Consider the following 20502-nt stretch of genomic DNA (forward strand, 5'->3'; position numbering starts at 1 on the left):
TTCCTTTATTTTTTGTCAACTACAAATTTGAATGTTTGCAAAATTAATGCCATTTTGTCAACATTACAGAAAAGAAATATTAAATCTACACCTTGGAGTAATATGCCAAATGATTACCTTACAATGCTGTTAATTTTTCAAAAAAATGGCGAAATATTTGAACAAATCTGGACCCAGCAGTTTTAGATCGTAACAATAAAAGAACTTTGTCTGAAATGATCTACTCCTCAGTTGACCAATTTGGTATTCATGTTCTAATAATTCATCGCATGCATATATCAGGGAAGCTGTAGGCTATCATTTTGTAGAAATATATATAATTTTTCGGTGTTGTTACAACTCATTTAGAGGCAAACCCCTATTTCATTTCTTAAAAAAAAAATTCATTTTCTATTGAGAATAGAATGTATGAATTATTAAAATCTAATATAACCGAAATTGAGAAATCAGTTGCAAAATGAATGTTCATGAATCATGAACATTTTGTGAGAACTGTGTTATTTAGAGATTTAAAATTTTGCGTTTACAAAGTTTGGTGATAAAATGAATTTTCAAAAATTCAGCTATGTAGCTTTTACAAGGGAAAGAATGATCAAGTTAGACTACTATTATCTAATTATTACATCAATGGATCCCTTGGGCGATCTTGCAGTGCAGAGCATTGACTTCAACATCAAAGAGAGAAAAGCAGAAGCTCTCGTCATATAATCATGAGGGTGAGTATAAAACTATTGTAACTCACTGTTGGAGTTGATTCCTCTCTATGCGTTATCTGCATATTAGATAATTGCCTCCTTACCGTGATTCATGAAGGAGAGTGCAAAAGTTTGGATTTAACCAATCATGATTTGGTTCAATATGTTGAACCAATCAAAACATCAGTTTAGGACTTCTGTTACTAGATGTTAAGTAGTAACCGAGTAGCGATACTTATACAAAGGTTAGTTCATTGGACTAATCAAACACTATTCTACCAGTTAAATATTGTTAACAAATTAGGTGTATTGTGCTTTATTTATTGTTATGTCTCGCCAACAGTTGATCGGATCATAGAGTGCTAATACCTCTCTAGTCTAATATTGTGATAATTTTGCTGTTTAACACTAATAGATGAAGCAACTGACCAGTATGTAGATCAAAAGAATTATGAATTTGTATAGGCTAGGTGCACCCTCCCAACTCAATGTAAAAAAGTTATATAGTTTTTGAGAAAAACTCTCAATTGAGTAATGGTTTTTTGTTTTAGGTTTTCATTTTAAAAGTATTGTAAGTGTATGAAAATTTACTTTCCATTTAGTTTGTATATTTTACAACTTAAAATTATGAAACACTAGAAAACTATACTATCTACATAATAATAAAGTTCAACATCAGAGTTGATAAGCATATCACAGGCTTACAATACAAGTTCTTCTTATACCAAAAAAATTATAAACATAATGAATTTTACTCTATTTATACAGTCTCAACAATCTTTGTTTAACAATAAAAAACATTCTTATCAAAAAGTAGGGAAGTGGTCAATTTACAGAACTTAAACTTCCATAAAGAAAAAATAATAATTAACATATATAAATAAAGATCAGAAAAACTAATAATTGTTAATATTCATGATGGCTCTGCAGATCCATGCACTTGATTAAGGAATAAATCTACATTGATCTTCTGGAGGAGATCTTGTTTTTCTTCATTTCCACTCTTTGGTTTTTTTTCAGAAAGTCGGTTTTCTCCTTCTGAACTCAATTTTCTCTTCTCTCCTCTGCAAATGGAGAAAAGTATTGATTAAACTTGCAACTTCTTACAATATTAAATGATGATTATCAAAAATAACTGGAAGTTCCCAACTGAATAGATGATCTGAATGGTAATTTTCTGCGTCAAATTTAGGGGAATGAAAAATTTTGTTGGAATATTTCCCAAAAGATGTTGAATTAATTCCATAGCTGGTAACATACCATTTGTTATTTATAGGTAACCCAAATAAAGTAGTGCTAACTAACTGGTTAATGGTTATGCGTCCACAAATTTTTTTTTTATTTATTTACTTCTTTATTCTTGACTTCTAATACAGTACAAGTACTGGTGACAAGGCCTATTTAACAATATACAAAAAAATAATACTATATAATATTCAAAACAACAACAAAGTTAAACTAAACAAAATAAATCTTTCAGGTACAACTTAAGCTTAATATTAAAGTTTTTTTTAGTTCTTATTTATTTTTTTTTTTATTTAATACATTAATTCTACAAATCATCATTACATTGATGTTCCCATAGAATGAATATGTTTCATTTTTAAAAATTAGTACAATGCAAAAGTAAAAAACCCACATTATGAATATGTCATTTTATAACATTTGAGTGATCTTATAAATAATTTTAATGAATTTTTCTTCTTTACTTCTTCTGGTAAGTTGTTATATTCCATTACAGCCTGGTAGATCGGTGAATTTTTGGCTCTATTTGTTCTTATATTATCTAAATGGTAATTGTTTATTTGTCTTGTCTGGTAATTATGTACGTCTAATCTTTTTTTGAGTTCTGTGTTGAATTTAAGCAGGCCATGCTCCATCTTGTATATCAGTTTACACTGCTCAACGACCTTTGTGACCTTCATGTTGGGTATCTTTAGTGTGTCATATAACTCAGTTGTTGGAGTATCATATGGTAGATTATATATTGCCTTCAAAGCTCGATTTTGCAATCTTTGTACCCTCTGTAAATTGCTGACTGATGTATTTGACCACACACTAATCAAGTACGCCAGCACAGAATGAATATTCGAGTAATAAAATTTTTTTTTTTGCTTGCTTACTAAGATAGGGACTAACTGTTCTCTGTTATATACTTTATTTCTGGTGGTACTTGGTTAAAATGTAAATTTAATCAAAATTGGACAAGTAGAACGAGAAATATTGAGATCCCAGCTATTTCCAGTTCTTATAAGAACATCTGAAAGGGTTGAAATTTTCATGGAATCACTAACCGTTCCAAATCATTGACATCAGACCCGAAGTAAGTGAGATAGGGAAATTCCAGGAATTTCATCTATGGGCAAGCTCAACTCGTACTCTTTATATTGAATACCTATACCAAATTTCATTGAAATCGAATAAGAATTGTATAAGAGATATAATGTAAATGTAGGCTCTGATACCATCTTTTAGCTGTTAAAGGGTCAGGAATAGATAAATAAAATGAATAAGTTAAGGCTGTGCAGACACGCAGAGCGACAGACAGCCAACAACACTGATAATTTTACACCATAGTTTAGTATTTCCCCTTTCTACACAAAATCTTGACACTTGACGAAAAGCTATAAAATTATCAATTTTAAAAAAATCTTAAAGAATATCCAGCGACGGTATTCGAAACCGAAAAATCGAAAAAACACAAGATACATTTTTTACTTAAAAGGAATAGGCAGCAGCCTAATGGAAAAATTGTAATGGGTTAATTTTTCGTATTTTGTGGAATATGACCTTCTGAACAAGAAAGGCTATGGGTCTCTTGTAGTCATATGACTACATACGGTTAGACCCATTCTCATGAGGTGTTTCCTAAGGCCTCATGAGAATGGGTCCAACAGAAAACGACGAGTGCAGAGTAACGTTAAGGGAGGATATATTGGCGTTTACTGTCATTGTGCAATGAAAGACATTGTACAGAGTGTCCCAAATTCGATGCTCACTGAGAGCATTTCAATATAAGACCCAGAGAAAAAATTTCAAAGACCCCCAATCTCTTTTAACGAAATAATTAGATATCAGATAGTAGATATCTTGATTCGTACTCGAGTAACTGGTCGCTATATCTAATAATAATAATAATAATAATAAGTAGATATATTTCAGAGAATGTTACAGTGTCATACAGATGTTAATATGGTAACATTAAATGAAACAATGTCATATAACCAAAAACAAAACAAAAAAACCGATCATCCTCACAATGCATATACTATACGCGCACAAAGTCCTCTATAGAATAAGGCTCTAAATCAATCAACAATTCCTTAATTTTTTTCTTGAACACTTTCATACTATCACACATTTTTAGGTTCTCGGGAAGTTCATTAAACAATCTAATGCCCGAATAAGAAGGGTGTTTCTCCGTTATTGTGAGTCTATGTATCGGATAACTGATATTGAAATTTCTCGTACCATAGTTGTGCATAGAACCGCACTGCTCATAATGTTCCAAATTCTTAAACATAAAAACTAGCACTTCGTAAATGTAGAGAGCATAAACAGTGAGAATATGGTTCCTTTTGAAGACACCTCTGCATGATTGACGGTAATCCAGACCAAATAAAGTTCTGATAACTCTCTTCTGAATACGAAAAATCTCCAGAGTGTTTGAGTTGACACCATAGAACATCAAACCAAACCTCATCAAGCTCTCAAAGTTGGCGAAATAAAAAATCTTGAGTGAATTCACGTCTAAGTATCGACCTATTATTCTCAAACTATATGCGACAGAATTCAATTTCTTTCCCAAACCAATTATATGGTGGTGCCAATTCATGTGTTCATCTATGGAGATGCCTAAAAACTTAGTAGTCCGATCAGTGTCCAGATCTCTATTCAACAACCTCACAGTGGTTGGTGTCTCCATTCTCTGTTGTGGTGTTCTGAACAGTATCAGCTTAGTTTTATCTGGGTTCAAAGCCAAGCCATTCCTTTCAAACCATTGCTCCACTCTATTCAAACACATAGAAGCAGTACTGATCAGTTGGGGATAGTTTGAGCCAGACACTAGCAGGTTGGTGTCATCTGCATAATTTATGATGTGACAATTGGCCAGATTTTCAGAAACAGCTTCCCTGGTCCCAGATTTCTCACATTCAAGAACATTAACAATATCGTTCATAAAGAGAACAAATAATATGGGTCCTAACATGCTACCCTGAGCTACACCCCAGGGGTTTTCTTTTATTTCTGATTTTGTAAATTTCCCATTTTGTTTCACCATAGTTCTTTGTCTCCTTCTGATTAAGTAAGATTCGAACCAGTTCTATGATCCCTCATGAGTATCATATGAAAATTACTGAAAAAACGTATTGGAATTTTTCGAATATCTCAAACAGAATTCAAGATAAATATGTCGAAATATTTGAAACAGTCATTTTTCAGAAACGCCCAGTAACTCCAGAATGAATCAAGACATCTATGATCTGCATTCTGATTTCTTATTATTTCGGAAAAAGATATCTTTCTTTTGAAGATTTTTTTCTCTTGGTCTTATAGTTCTTGAGATACTATCAATGAACATCGAATTTGAGGCACCCTGTACAATGCCTTTCATTGTACAATTACAAAATTACAGTAAGTATAAAATGCTCCGAGTGCTCGTAAGTGAGAGCCATAACATATGCAGGGTGTTCCTAAATTGGTGGTACAAACGAAAATGAGAGATTCCTTGGGTAATTTCAAGGATAAAAAGCCCTAAACATGGGCCTGAAAACGCTTTGTTTTCGAGATACAGAGTGTTTCTTGCAGTCCTATTTTTTATGCAAGTTTATCTCGAATCTTTATGAATCATTGTTACAGATCACAAAAATAAGCACCAAAACTAATAATAATCTATTCATCACTAATTTGAATTTTTCAGAGGATTTCAAGAGAATTAAATTGGAATAACTATGCCAAATTTTAGTTGAATATCTTGTGCTTTGCAGAAGTTATGAGAAAAAAAATTGAAAAACTTTAACACCCTGTATCTCAAAAACCAAGCGTTTCAAAATTGTTTATAGGGCTTTTTCTTTTTAAAATTACCTGGGGAATCTCTTTTTCGTTTGTACCTCTTTATATGGAAATAATAAATGAGCGGATCTGCAATCTTTCAATGTTTTGACATTCAATAGGCAACTTGATGGGATCATATGTGCAACAAATAAATAAATAAAATTTAAGAACTTACCTTTTCAATGCATCTTCTTTCCCTTGTTCTGTTGAATTTCCTATCACTGCAAAATTCATCAAATCATCCTCTCCACTCTCCATGGACGGTAATTCTTCTTTATCATTTTGCAACCTTTCCATAACAGATTCTTCTACACTTTTCGTCCTTTCTAATATAATTTCGGAAATTTTATTGTTGCTATTCCTATTGTTTTTGTTCTTTTCCTTATTTGTATCATTTGTACTATAACTTCTTCTTAATTTTTTTGAGTTAGATTTTTTCTGGCTCATAGATACAACATTTTCTGGTTTTTCATTTTTATTGTCAGACCCATCATTCTTTTTCGACTCCTTTGACGAACTACCACGATTTTTTTCAATTTTTTCGGTATACTTAGGTTCCAGTTCTGTATTTGTTTTTGATTCCATCTGTTTCTCGTTTGCAGTTGTACTTACTTTAGAAATTTGGGGTTTACTTTCCGCTTTTGAATCCTTATTACTTTTCATCTCCTTGGATGAACTTCCTTGTTTTTTTTCAATTTTTTTGGTGGAATTATTATCAATTTCTGAATTAGTTTTTGATTCCAGCTGTTTCTTGTTTGAAGTTTTACTTACTTTCGAAATTAGAGGTTTACTTTCCGGTTTAGAATGTTTCCTATTTCTAGAGATATTTTTTTTTGGTAAAATGTCAATTATTGTATCTACAGGTAAAATTTCGATTATCACTTCTTTAGTGGTATCGAGTGTTTCCATGAACAATTCCACACTTAGCTTTTTACCTGATAAATTAAAATCACCACCTTGCTTTTTTCTTTTTTTGCTAGAAGAAACAACAACATTTGTACAATAATCCTCCTTAATGCCAAACGCAATATTTGCACGATTATGAATTGGAAATGAATCGGATGCTGCTTCCATATTATTTCCACATGAAAAGTTGTCTTCAGAACTAACATCAAGATCTTCAAGAGCGTTCAAATTAATCTCAGGTTCAAAATCACTTTTTTTCTCAACTTCTAATGAAGAATCTGATGGTTTTTTCGGTGATACTTTAGGCAATAAATGAATCCCTCTTTCATATAAGTCTTTAATCAATTGCTTTGCTTTTTCACCAGGTGGTTGTTGCACTTGCTGTGGTGATATAGTTGTACTTTCTTCTTTATTTTTATGTGCTCCCACATCATTGGTAATTTTGTTAGTACTATCCTCATCGGTACTTAAATGCAAAGCAAAATCATCATCAGTTATTTCATTTTCATAATCGCATTTTTCTACAAGCAACGGCTCATTTCCTTTGGGAGACATTTTTGGTTCAGTTTTTATTTTGCAAAATTTGCCAGATTTTGTTCTTGGAGGATTTCTTCTTCTAGTGGTACTTAAAGTATTTGTGCTATCCCTTTTCAGAGTATTTTCCTTCCTTTCAGTATTTTTCCGTTGAATAGATTCCATTTCTTTGTTGGGAGTCCTAGTCAATGATGACTTTGATTTTTTGTTGCTTTCATCATTTATTACTATTGAGCTAGGAGTATTTCTCTTCCTGAAGCAGTACGATTCTCGAGAACTATTGGTAGCTTTTTTTGGTGTATGATAGGCATCTGAATCTGAATCACTGGTGCTACTACTTTCACTACTGCTACTACTGCTATCACTGCTATCAGAATTTTCTGCATCTTCTGAACAAGGATAATTTTTTTCTTTAATCAAATTCAAATTTTTCTTGCCAATTACACTGTTATTGAATGTCTTCTTTATTTCTGACAACACAGGCCCTTGAGAAACTTCAGTTTCTTTTGTGGTTATGGTATTTTCTTCTGTTTTAATTGGGTTTTCCTTCTCCCTTTCTTGTCTTCGATATTCTTCCATCATAATTTCTAGTGATTTATTTTGTTCAGGGTCTGAAGGTTGATAATAAGAACTAGAAGTGGAATAATCTGTAGGCCTATTGGAATGTTGTTCAGGAGTATTTAAATTTATGTTTGGAGTAATCGGGAAGCTTGGAGTTGTTATATTTGGAGTAGGTAAAGAAAGAAGATCCATTCCAAGCAACTGTTCCTCAATAGCCTTCGTAAATGGAGTTATTTCAAATTTACCTGGAGTTTTAGGAAAATTTTCTTTTACAGGGGTTTGTAGTATAATATTTCTTTCCATTCTTGATTCATATTCATTCGATGATGGTATTTTATTTACTGTTTCTTCTTCAGTAAAACTATTTTCTTCAACAACTGTTACTACTACTGAATTGGTTTTTGTTGGGTTGCATTTTTTTTTTATTCTAGGAGGTCCATTACAGTTCCTCAAATAAACTTCTGTCTCCTCAGTGATAACTTTTTCTTCTTCATTCCCTAGATCTTCAGGTTTTAGGTTGCACTGTTCAATGAGTTCCAACGGTTCAGATTTTCCCTTAGGTGAATATATGGCCATAGTCTCTTTTTCATCAATTGAAATTTCCTCTGTTTGCTCTATTTTTTGCTTTTCCTCTATTTTTGGAATTTTTACCGGAGTTTTAAAAGCCGATTCGATCATCAACGCGCCTTTCTTCAATTCTTCGTCGTCACAAGAAACATCTAATTTATCATCACTCACTTCAAATGTAGTATCGCCAGGGCTATCCCCTCCACCACTTACATCTTGCTGCTTACCAGATATTGGACTTGTCTCTAATAATTTCCTCAAATCTGCATCCCAAACATTCTCTTTTTGTTTTTTTTTACTATCTTTGAATAGGCTCTTAGCAGTCTTCTTTCTTTTTTCAGATTTTGGAGACGATTCGAGTTTAGTTGAAATTTTTATAGGTGAAGAGGGAGATTTTTCCTTCTTTGGTGGGGAGAGCACCACCGTGTTGGATATTGGCTGTTTCAACTTGTCTAATTCTAAATTATTGCAAAATGTTGTTGTTTCCGGTGCTTTGATAGACAACACCATGTGATCTGGATTTTCGTCGAAAACTTTATAAAAATTTCCATCTGCCGTTGATAGTGTTATCTTTTCCGTTTTTGGTGCTATAGTCTTAATTTTTTTAACACTTTTATTATTTGTATTCATTGTATTCAAGGAGGTAATTGACATTATTGGTTTTTGTGAGGTCATTGTAGTTGGTTTTGATGTCATTATTAACTGGGACGAATTTACCATAATCGGATGTTGATTATTTAATATTTGTGATTGTTGAATTGCCATCTGAGGTTGAGGTACTGAAACAATTATTACATTAATTGAAAACGAACAATGAATTCTAAATGATATTTTTAGATACTTTTCACTGATCACATAAAAGATATCTCATTCAGGATTAATCAAAACTGATTGTAATGAATTTCAGTAAAGAAGATACCAATATGAATATGGATAAATTTTTCACAATGGTTGATTATTTCCTCCTATCTCAGAATACCTCAAATGATTCGAAGACGACATATACTAAAATACTGTGAAAATGGGTATGGAACTAGTATTCTAGTCCTCCTAAAAAATCAATAAACATAAAAGTTAAGGCTGCTACAAGGATTTGCAGGCACCTACTGATAAAACTAAACCATAGTTGTTCAAAATGATTTGAAACGCGGAAATTTTAAAATCCAAAAGCGATTACTAAATTTTATCCTACATTCAGTAGACTCGGAAGCAAAATTGTTTATTGTCTTGGGATTGACAACTAAGACCTCTCAACTAACATGCATGTGCTCTATCCACAGAGCTATCATAATGGATGAAAATGTGGATTTATGCAGTAGCAAACAGCATGAGAATACATGATTGTCGATTGTGTAACATAGATCTAAAATACATGTTACCATTTATGCAGGCAAAATAGCAAATAAAAGTAACACTAGTGCAGTTTTATGTTATTTAAATAATGGTAACTATATTCTGTTACAAATTCGTTCAACAGTTCTGAAATCGACAAAATCAGAACCGTTGTGGAAAAATTTTCATCCTTTTCTATTAAAGTAAATTATCATATCACCCTTTATATGAAACTATCAATTTTCTTCACTTTTATGACCATAGACAAACAATTCAATAAGAAAATCCGAAAACTTTGCTTGGCATCATCAAACATGGTTATAAATGAATTTTTTTTTTAAATAATTTTTCTCATTTTCTTAGTCAATACAGGGTGATTCACCGCGATGGCCTATTAGACGTTTGTGGAAAACTATTCATAATTTTGTGATGGAAATTTGCCTATTGGGGTTTGAGACAATTATCTTACACCTAAAATATTCTTAGTGCCGTACAACTTCCGGATATACCGGAAACAGGCTACTACTTTCTTATTTCAGTTGGAACACCCAGTATATTATTACATGATTAGATAGCTCATTTGATGACAATTTCAGCAATACTCCACAACTTGAACCCAATAGTTCATGAGTTAATGAGATTCTTATTAAAAAAATGATTGCGACTAGGACTCACATTTTTTTGGATATCTCTGCAAAAAAGGTTTTTTCGAAAAAAACAATACGTAGTATTATAAGACTGCTTGCGCTTTGGACCAAAAATGTTCAGGGTGTTAATGAGAAGAACATGAACTTTGATAACTCCAATTCATCCAAAGTTAAGATTTTCAAATTACAACCCATGTTTTTTATTTTTTTAGTCCATTATAAGTATCAAAATAATGGTGTTACTCATGCAGTGGAGATTAAAGTCTACCCTGAAAATATCAAGTTTCTAGATATTTTTTTTATCGCTTTTACGGACGGTCAGAATTGAATTCGAGAACGGATTCGTCATCAGAGATTAGAATCATTCCCAGACCAAAAATCGAAAATTACAAACATTGCGGGGAGATGATGGAATATAAACACTTGCTGGAAAATACAAACCGAGTTTTTTTTCACAGAGAATGTATGCTTAGTTTTTGAACGGATGTTCGAATGGACGTGTCTCATGAAAGATTTTTTTATTATTTTTTATTCATCTTGAATTTTTTCACAGTTAATAATTAATATCCCGCAGAGCATTGAAATAGCCAAATATCAAAACTTGACCCTTACTAACACAAAAAAAAAAAATAATACCTGTCAAAAGTGGTTGCTGATTGGATGCACTATCCTCTATAATAACAGTGGGCATTTTCATTAGTTCTGTTTCTGTCACTATATTATTGAGGGGTGTAGTACTTGTTGGACCGCTATTCAGAAATATGTAATTAGGAGCATTCATTAGGGAGGGCACCATCAAAAGTCCTTGGGTATTTGCTAAATAAAATTGATTTTGTTGAGGTGATATAGTAGCAGGCTTGCTGATGTATAGATCTGACGGATTATTATTTACTTTTTTCACGTCATATTGGGATGTATCGCATGTTTTTTTGTTAAATAATTCATTAGAGTCTTTCTTGTTCATATCATTATCTGATATTTCGACGATATCTGATGATCTGTAAGAAAATAAGTAATTTAGAAATAGAAAAAAATTGATAGGATGCTACTCACTGATTCTTGTTCAAGTGACTCTTAGTGATGGAGGCCAAGGTAGATGCATCAGTTTCATCACCTAAAATGAAAACATTATTCATTAATTCAAATAGGACAACAGATCAGATGTGTAAGGAATTTCTAAATACTGTGTGATCCAGATTTTAGTTCAATAACCTCGGCGTTGGTATAGGACAATTCTTTTCATAAAAAGAATTATAATAAACAATTTTTCCTACAACTGCTATGAAAAGTAGCGTATTCTTCATAGCTTACTCAATTTCAAAACTATGTATTGCTTATACTGTGGGAAATATTATTTCTCTAATTCTGTGGTTATTCCGTTCATTCTTCCACATCTTGTAGAACAAAATCGTGCGAGAATATATCAGAAACGCACAGTTTTCATGGTTATATTTTATTATTCTATGTTGGTACTCCGAACTTTCCGCCACCGCTTTATCTGTCAATTCATCAATTTGCCTCAAAGAAATCAGTTCTGCCAACCAACATTTTTCAATGCAAAAATCACTAAAATATATTTATGGAAATATTTCATTAATTTCAATGAAAATACAATGAATTAGAGAATATTATTTCTCACGGCACTTTGCCCACACCTCGCTTGGTAGACCAATGAAATTGGGCTTTTGAGTCGTTTCTATGGAAACGCAATAAATTAACACATACTGTCAACGAAGGCCATTTTGATTTGAATCAAGTCCATTGCTTGAATTATTGAAATTTGTGCAGTTGTAGGAAAAGTATAGTGTGCAACAAGTGGAGAAAGTCCTTTTCTCACTTGTGTTTTGCCACAAACTTCCACACTCGCGAGAAAAGTTGGACTTTCCCCACTTGTTGCACAATATACTATTTTCATAAAAAGAATTATAATACATATAAACATATACATATCCTAACAAGCTTAATTTCGAGATACAGGATGTTAAAGTTTGAAAAAAATTGGTTTTTTACTTATATTTCTATTTTTACATTCATTGTTTTAGTTTTTAGGTATTGAAGTCTTGATAATATAATGTTTCGAATTAGGTAAGTGTCTCCTGTCAAAATTATTCAGTGGCGTAGGTATAGGGGTGTTCCTTTTCCTATTGAAAATTTACACCACTGTCTTTTTTCCAGAGAAAATGATATCATTTTTGAAATCAACAGGGTTTCATGAAAACAAAAGGTCTCCTGAATTTTTTTCATAGAATGTACCACTTTCAAGATAATTGAGTATAAAGCATACACTATCCATGAGAATGTACAAAAATTAATTTTTTAAATTTTCCCATTAGTGATAAATGAAAAAAAATTCGAGAGACCTTTTTTTTAGTAAAATTCTGTTTATTTCAGAAATGAAAAATTTTCTTGAAAAAAAGAAAGGGGTGCAGATTTTCACTAGAAAAGGATCATTTCTCCCCTTTATCTACGACACTGGATAAATTTGACAGGAGACACTTATCCAATTCAAATTATATTATATTATGTAGACTTCAATACCTAATAATTAATACCCTATATCTCGAAAACGAAGCTTGTTAGGACATATGTTTTAATAAACTTTTTTCATGATAAGATATAATCTATCCAACGCCAAAGCTATTAAACTAAAATCTGGACCACCCTGTAAATCATTATTAATTTTTAAAATGCCCCAAAAAACAAATTCGAAAATATCATTATTCTTGTACCAGTAAGCTTACTATTATCAGGACCACTGTTCCTCATTTTTAATCTTGCTTCCATTGATATCTGATTTATTCAGTCTTCAGTAGATGGAACTCCAATTAACTGAAATATTCTTATTTTTTCACACACAGGTTTTAATTCACTTTAATGTATACTTGCAAACTTATACAAACTTGTTTAATTATCACAATACAAGAACAAGAAGCCTTTTTATAATTGGTGGTATTTCATTAAATGCACGTCAAAACATCCTGTGTCAAAACTATACTTATATGTATAAGTAATTGTCGCCATCAAGTCTGTTATGTAAATTCATTGTTACTTTTTGCAAAATATTTCGAATAAAGTTCTGAACTATGCTACAATATTGAGGTGATATAGTTTACCTATGATTTCCTCCAGAAGTTTGTCAAATACTGGATCCTTTTCTGCTTGCTTCTTAATAGACGTTATTTTATTATCAAGTTCTGTCAGAGAACTTCTTTTTTCTCCCTTCTGTGATGAACCCTAAAAATATTTCAATTAGTTCAATGGTTCAACCAATATATTCAAAAGTAAGGCATATTTGTATTGAATGTAGTACCTGAATAAAACCATAATTTGAAAGTGATTGAAAGTTAATCTTAGCATCATTACATATTTTCAGTTTCATCATTGTCTCACAGTTTTCATCAATGTATTTTATTCAAGTAAGTAATCTGTAGTTTCTGATGACAACTTGTTTTTCAAAACGTGCGTCAAACACTACTAAAAAAAAATACAGTGAGCAAGACCGTGGTTACTTTGTCTTGCAAGCTAATCCGATTGAGGTTATGACAATATTTGTGATTAATCTTCTGGGGCTAAGACGCACTTGTATCTAATTTCCTAATGCAAATTATATTCATTCATTTCAAAACAGATGAAAAATAATAGAAAACAAAAATTTCCACATCTGCCCGAAGATTGTGATTTGTCAGAGTCAAATTTTCAAACATCCTATTATTATATTCATTTCTTGACATTTAAATTTAATATGTACTTACCGGTGAAATATGCAATGTATTTTGACATTCTGTAGAAGTACTCTTTTCAGTCTCTGCTAATGTTTGATCTTTAGAATTTGCTTTGGTTTTATCACTGGGATTGTGGGAAATATTTGTTGAGTTTCCTGGCAAAGACTCGATTGGTGTGGCGTTCAGGTCGTCGGGACTGCAAAAAAACAATTAAGTTTTTTTCAATTTGACATACTGAAGTTTTTGAAGGGAGTGGAAGTAGTGACAAAAATAACATGTGGAAGTAGAGAATAAACTAAAAAAGGGAAAACTGCTACTTCGTTGAGATGAGCCAATACAGAAAGAAATTAAGAGTTATTCAAAAAACTTTTTGATCATAGGACAAGAATCTTCAATCTCTGAAATAACTATATGCACATCCAGATGATCAAAGAAAAAAAATTGGAAATGCTCAGTAATTATTGAAAAGAAAAGGAAATCTGGCAAGCTATTCCGAATTCAGTAAGGGATTTTTTACATTAATTTCATTAGAGCCCATATTTGTTAAAATCATCAGTCAAAAGCTAAAATTTTGAAAATCCTCCCTCTTTAAGGTAGGACATTGCTTTTAAGAAAATATATCATATTACCTTCAAAATGTTGAGCCAAGAAAAAAGACATAAAAAGCAAAAGCATGAAATATTATTGAACTGTCTTTTTCATACATAACTGAAATTTCTGAAGTATGTGCATATCAACCTCTTTACACTTGTCTATTTTTTTTTAAAAATGGTTGATGATCCTAAAGAGATTGTTAGTTATTTCCTCAATCGCGATAAAAAAGTTTGGTCAACATTGAATCGACTAGGTCATGCATCTAAATAGGAATGTTTGTCTGTACTAGCTCCAATCATGTTGATGTAAACAATTGAAATCCCCTGTAGAATATATTCATATAAAAAATAATACAATACTCACAGTATTGGGGAGGATGAACGTGAAATATGATCTAGTATATAAAATAATTGTTCCGGAAGTTTCATTCTAAGATCTTTATCATAATAATTGGTTTGTTCCAATCTTCCTTGAACTAAAAAATAAGTTAGCCGTTAATATAGAAAATAGTTAATGCGGTCAACACTCACTAATTAAAGCCACTTCTGAATATTCAGCTATAATATCTTCCAAGGTATTACCACCAACCCTAGTAGCGAAATATTTGCCATTCTTAACAAAAACAGCATGAGATTTTAAATACTGTGATTTAATGAGAAATTCATTGAAGGCATTAATGCAATTTTCACTTTTCAAATAACCTGAAATAGAAAAATGTTTGCATTGGGTCAAAAAAGATTCCTAGAAAAGTTTACCCAAAACAAGCCTGGCAATTTGTGATTTGGTTATTTCCATTTCAATTGAATAAATAAATTTCCATTAAATCTAGATGTATTTTGAAGTTAATAGAAAACCAAACAAGTATTTCCAAACATAACTTCTGTCACTGTTCTCTGTTATTAACCAATAACAAATAGCATTTTTGACCGCCAAAAAAGTTCATAGAAAATAGTGACCAATTTATTTTTGATGAATATAAATTCTTGAATTTTTTAAAATGTCCTAGAAATGAACAAAGACAAAAGAACTTAAAGATTATTCAGTATATGAAAACTTTTACGTTATCAGTAAAAAATTTTTACCATAATCGAAAACGGATCCACTGACGTGAAGTCAGGAGTTTTTAAGCAGTCGTTCATTTGCACCCTTGGAGACCACCTATATGTATATAGGTGAGTGGTTTCTAAGGATGCAAGACCGGCTTGGTTGATGATAGCAAATTATGATCTACTCCAAATTCAACCTCCCCGTATTTACAACGTTCATCCAAATAGGTAATAAAATTCAACTTCTGTATTCAAATTGTCTTTCTTCTTCTTCTTCAATCCTTTACTATGTGCTGGGTTTGTCACCATCTACACATAAATTGTCTTTGATTCGGAGGAAATTATAAGTAATGGACGTCATTTTCTGATCCACCCTGTATATTTGATGAGCCCATCTGCCGAGTGATGTTTCGCCGTTAATGATATCGAGTTACTAATCGACAATTCCGGAATTTCAGGCTTCTAGGTACATGCAGTTTAATAAGAAATAGTTACATACATAACAGGATGTCAGTTCAATTCAGGGAATATTAACATCATCAACCGCAATTGATATTCCACCAGAGACAACTATTGTCTCTGATTCCACAAAATATCAGCAAATTTGAATGAAATTCCACCGCTGTAAATCTTCTGTGCTTTTTGTTCATAGTGGACTTCAATCGGTTGTATGAAAAATCGAAGAATATCAATACCTCCTAGACTGTTTTCTAGGAGGTATTGGGAATATTCGATTTGGTTTATATTCGAAATGTGCTAAAAGTAAAATTTCAAATGGCCTTTCAAAGGCCATTTGAAATTTTAGAATAGTTATTTATAATACAAGTGCAGAAGGTATTGATATTCTTCCACGAGTTCAAAATTCAAAAACGAGCCACGAAGTGGCGAGTGGTAGAATGAGCCTTCTGTACGAGTATTATACATTATTTTCTCTAATTCATTTCATTTTTATTGAAATTAATGAAATATTTCCATAAATATAATCCCCGACAAAAAAAAATCAATCAGGTACTCTGTGGAAACGAGTTACCGCAACTCACCAATTGAAGAACTAAATCCGATCATTTTTTTTTTCTGTTATTTAATTTTTATTCCACTTGTCCGGATATTCCTTTTCATGTTTAAGAGCTAACTCATATGCTTATTTTCGCAATCCAGTCGAATTCAATGTCTAATAAACTTCAGTAACGGCTGTATTTCTCTATCTGTTTTCCTAATTCGCTACCAAGACATCCTATTTTCACAAAAAATCATATATTCTAAGAATATCTAAAACGATAATGTGCATACAACATGCTATTTTTGTATATTCACAGCGTATTCGACTGGCTGTGACAGTTCGAATTAATTCGAATTTTGTAGAACTCATAGCGTATTCGACTGGTTGAACCAGTGCGAATTAATTCGAGCTAATTATGTCATTTAGCTTTACAAACATTCGAATTAATTCGCACTCGTGCAGCCAGTCGAATACGCTGTAAATGACATAATCAGCTCGAATTAATTCGAACTGGAGCAGCCAGTCGAATACGCTATCAGTGTTATATTACTTTTGTAGACAGCGCCGATTTCGGTTTTTTTGTTCGCTGTTACTTCAACCCTCTGCATGTGCTTATACAAAAATAATTTAATATTCTATAAAAATATATAAATCGCAAAGTGTAAAGCAATCATCCTTTCATCACTACGTAAATATTGAATTAATTGAAACGAAAAACTTATGTGTGAAATCACGTAAAGTTACTCAACTTTTTACCATCTCAGTTCGGCTGTTAAAAGTGAATAATTCTCCATTGAGTCAATTCATTTCAGATACACCTATTGACCATGAAGTGAAAAAAGTGATAAAGCTGAAATGCCACCCCTCACAAAACAGTGGCGCCTTGCCGTTTCACCCCTAGCGCTGGCATTGCGCTATCTGAGCATTTCAAAGATAGAAGGGGAAGAAATGCCTAATGTTCTGTGATCTTATCTTCTGCAACTTAACCTAATAATTAAAGAACAATCAAAACAAAAAAGAATGCCGTAAATATCAAATAATTAACTATTTCCAATAATTGTATCCATTTATTTTGACTATTCAAAATGGTAAGTTATCAAGGTTGTAGTTCCTAGCCGATACGTATATTAAACTTCAATTCAGATATGTGAATGAATTCTATTTCAGGGTAAAGATAAGAAGAGAAAACACAAAAAGAAAAGTAAAAGGCAAAGGTATTCTTCAGATGAGAGTTCCAGTGAAACTGAATGGGTGGAAAAATCAGTACCTGCAAAAGAAAAAGAAATATTGGAATCGACAACTCCACCCAGATCTAAGCAAACAGATTTAGAACAAAGAGAATGGTTGAACATTGATACAGTTTTTGCAACTACTTCTACAGCTGATAGAAAAATATCCCGGGAAATAGATAAACAGAAGAAAAAATTAGAAGACTTATATAATCCTAGCAGTAGTTCTAGAGAATTAAATCCTTATTGGAGAGATGGTGGGACAGGTTTACCTACATTTAAAAAACCTTCGAATGATCTGGACTATGATACAAGCCAGAAAAAAGAACAAAAACAATTTAACTGGAAAGCTTCTAAACCTGATATTGATGAAAGTCAAATAAACAAAAAAAATGATAGAAAGGAAATTTCTTCATCCTTAGATCCTAATGCTATTGCCGCTAAACTTGTGAAGGCTGAAATAATGGGGAATACAAAACTTGTAGAAGAATTGAAACTTAAATTAGAAGAAGCAAAACAAGTAAAAATCATTGAAAGTGAAAGTAACTCTGATATTTTACTCACCCAAACAAATTCAAAAGGATTTTCAAGACCTTTGACGGGATCAGATGATGAGTGTGAATTCAAAAAAAAGAAAAGAAAGGTAGAAACTCATTCGAAAAATGAAAGAACTAAATATTATGCTGATGATGATAGATATTCATTGAAGCAAATGTTTGAAGCTGAAAAATATAACTCTGTTGATAGCTCCAATAAAGAGTTCGCTAAAATGGCTAGTAGTATTAAGAAGAATGATAATTTAGAGGATATATTTACCGATAAGATAAGACACCATGTAGCTTCAAAAGATGTTAATAAAGCTATCAGTGAACAGCAAAGAATTATTAAATCTGTAGATAACTGTACAAAATGCTTACAATCAGAACATATGCTCAAATATCTTATCGTAGATTATGAAGAAAACTGTTATTTATCATTGCCAAGTCATGAACCTTTAACTGAAGGACACTGTTTACTGAGTCCAGTCAGACATGTTTCTTGTTCTGTTCAATTAGACGAAAATGAATGGAATGAATTCAATGTATTTAGAAGGAAATTGATTCAGTTATTTGAGAAACAAGATAAAAGTCTTGTATTTTTTGAAATATTCAAATCAGTAAATAGATGCCCGCATATGGTATTGGAATGCATACCGATTCCAAAAAAAAAAAAAGAGTTAGCTAAAATATATTTTCGAAAAGCTATTGAGGAATCCGAATATGAATGGTCACATAATAAGAAATTAATTTCTTTGAATGATAGAGATGTAACAAAGGCTATTCCTAAAGGTTTACCTTATTTTTTTGTCAGCTTTGGAATGAATGAAGGATTTGCCCATATTATCGAGGATCAAAATATGTTTCCTTACAATTTTGCTCAGGAAGTCATTGGTGGCATGTTGAATATTGATCATAGTAAATGGAGGAAACCAAAAAGAGAGAATTTGGATTCACAAAACTCACGTGTGTCAAATTTTAAAAAGTGGTGGAAAAATTTATCAAACAATTAAGTTTTTATTTTTGGAAGAAAAGCAGAAGAAGTATAAATGATCTGGAATATAATTTTTATTGCTGTCATCATTGGAACTGACTTGATGTGAAATTAAATGGTGAAAGTTTGTTTCACTATGATACAGTGTTGAACATAATAATAGTTATTATTATTGATTATATCCTCTGTGAAACAATGAACTTTTTTATTCAAACCCTTTCAGGTACTTCAGAGACCTACCACCAGGGCTGCCGCAAGCCATTCGAATTATCCTGACTTCAAACAGTGATTTCCTCTTGTTTTCTCAAAGAAAATGTATTGTGAATTTTGGGATAGCTTTGAATACTATAAAGATTTTGTGGATTAGAGTATGGTTATTACAACTTCAGTATAATGTTATCAAAAACTTCATATTTATCTGTCCATCTTATCTAAATACAATTGTCTATCTGCTGGTCTGGATGAATCTAGATCCATTCCGAAGGAAAGCCTTGGTTTTTGCACGAAATGAGTATCGCATTTGCTCACTGTTGATCAAAATCAACAACCTATAGTCCATTCTGAAAGCTGTTTGGAACTGTTTAAGCGAAATAAACAAGAATTTTTTGCATCTATATGTGACATTAATGGATGGAAGGTGGATTCGTCATTACACACCTGTGTCAAGGAGAGAGACCAAAATGAAAAACATCAGCTGGCAAGGTTATGGCATCCGTAGTTTGTGATGTGTATGGTATTTTGTTCATTGGCTATCTTGACAAAGGTAAAACCATCAACAGTGAATATTACATAACGTTATTGGATCGATATTTGTATTGAGAAGACCGAATTTCGTTGTAAAAGATAGATTTTAGGTTGATGCGAAATTTCGTTAAGAAATTACACAAATACAAATTTGAATGAATGCTCCTGTCTCAGGGATTTTCCAATTTTTTTTTTGTAATGTGTACTTGTTCTCATTTAATACATAATGTTTTGATACGATACTGACAAGATGAAAATATCCAATGTGAGTAACTAATTTGAAACATTATTTGCAAAATTTGAGAAATACAAGACCCATTTGGATCTCTTAACGCAAGGC

At 31.9% G+C, this 20502-nt stretch overlaps 2 protein-coding genes across 2 annotated transcripts; one reads left to right on the plus strand and one right to left on the minus strand.

The window, feature by feature from the left end:
* Window positions 1-1248: 1248 nt before the first annotated feature.
* Window positions 1249-15527, minus strand: LOC123670900. The gene is made up of 9 exons (XM_045604474.1): window positions 15369-15527; window positions 15144-15314; window positions 14977-15088; window positions 14050-14215; window positions 13411-13531; window positions 11351-11411; window positions 10934-11295; window positions 5926-9097; window positions 1249-1759 (listed from the first exon to the last, which is right to left on the minus strand). The coding sequence occupies exons 1-9, from the start codon at window positions 15406-15408 to the stop codon at window positions 1609-1611; spliced, it is 4356 nt and encodes a 1451-aa protein (XP_045460430.1). The 5' UTR covers window positions 15409-15527; the 3' UTR covers window positions 1249-1608.
* Window positions 14260-19614, plus strand: LOC123670903 (CWF19-like protein 2). Its single transcript, XM_045604477.1, has 3 exons — window positions 14260-14520; window positions 17472-17747; window positions 17827-19614. The coding sequence occupies exons 2-3, from the start codon at window positions 17745-17747 to the stop codon at window positions 19435-19437; spliced, it is 1614 nt and encodes a 537-aa protein (XP_045460433.1). The 5' UTR covers window positions 14260-14520; window positions 17472-17744; the 3' UTR covers window positions 19438-19614.
* Window positions 19615-20502: the final 888 nt, after the last annotated feature.

This window comes from Harmonia axyridis, chromosome 1, assembly GCF_914767665.1.
Source record: "Harmonia axyridis chromosome 1, icHarAxyr1.1, whole genome shotgun sequence".
NCBI classification, from domain to species: domain Eukaryota; kingdom Metazoa; phylum Arthropoda; class Insecta; order Coleoptera; family Coccinellidae; genus Harmonia; species Harmonia axyridis.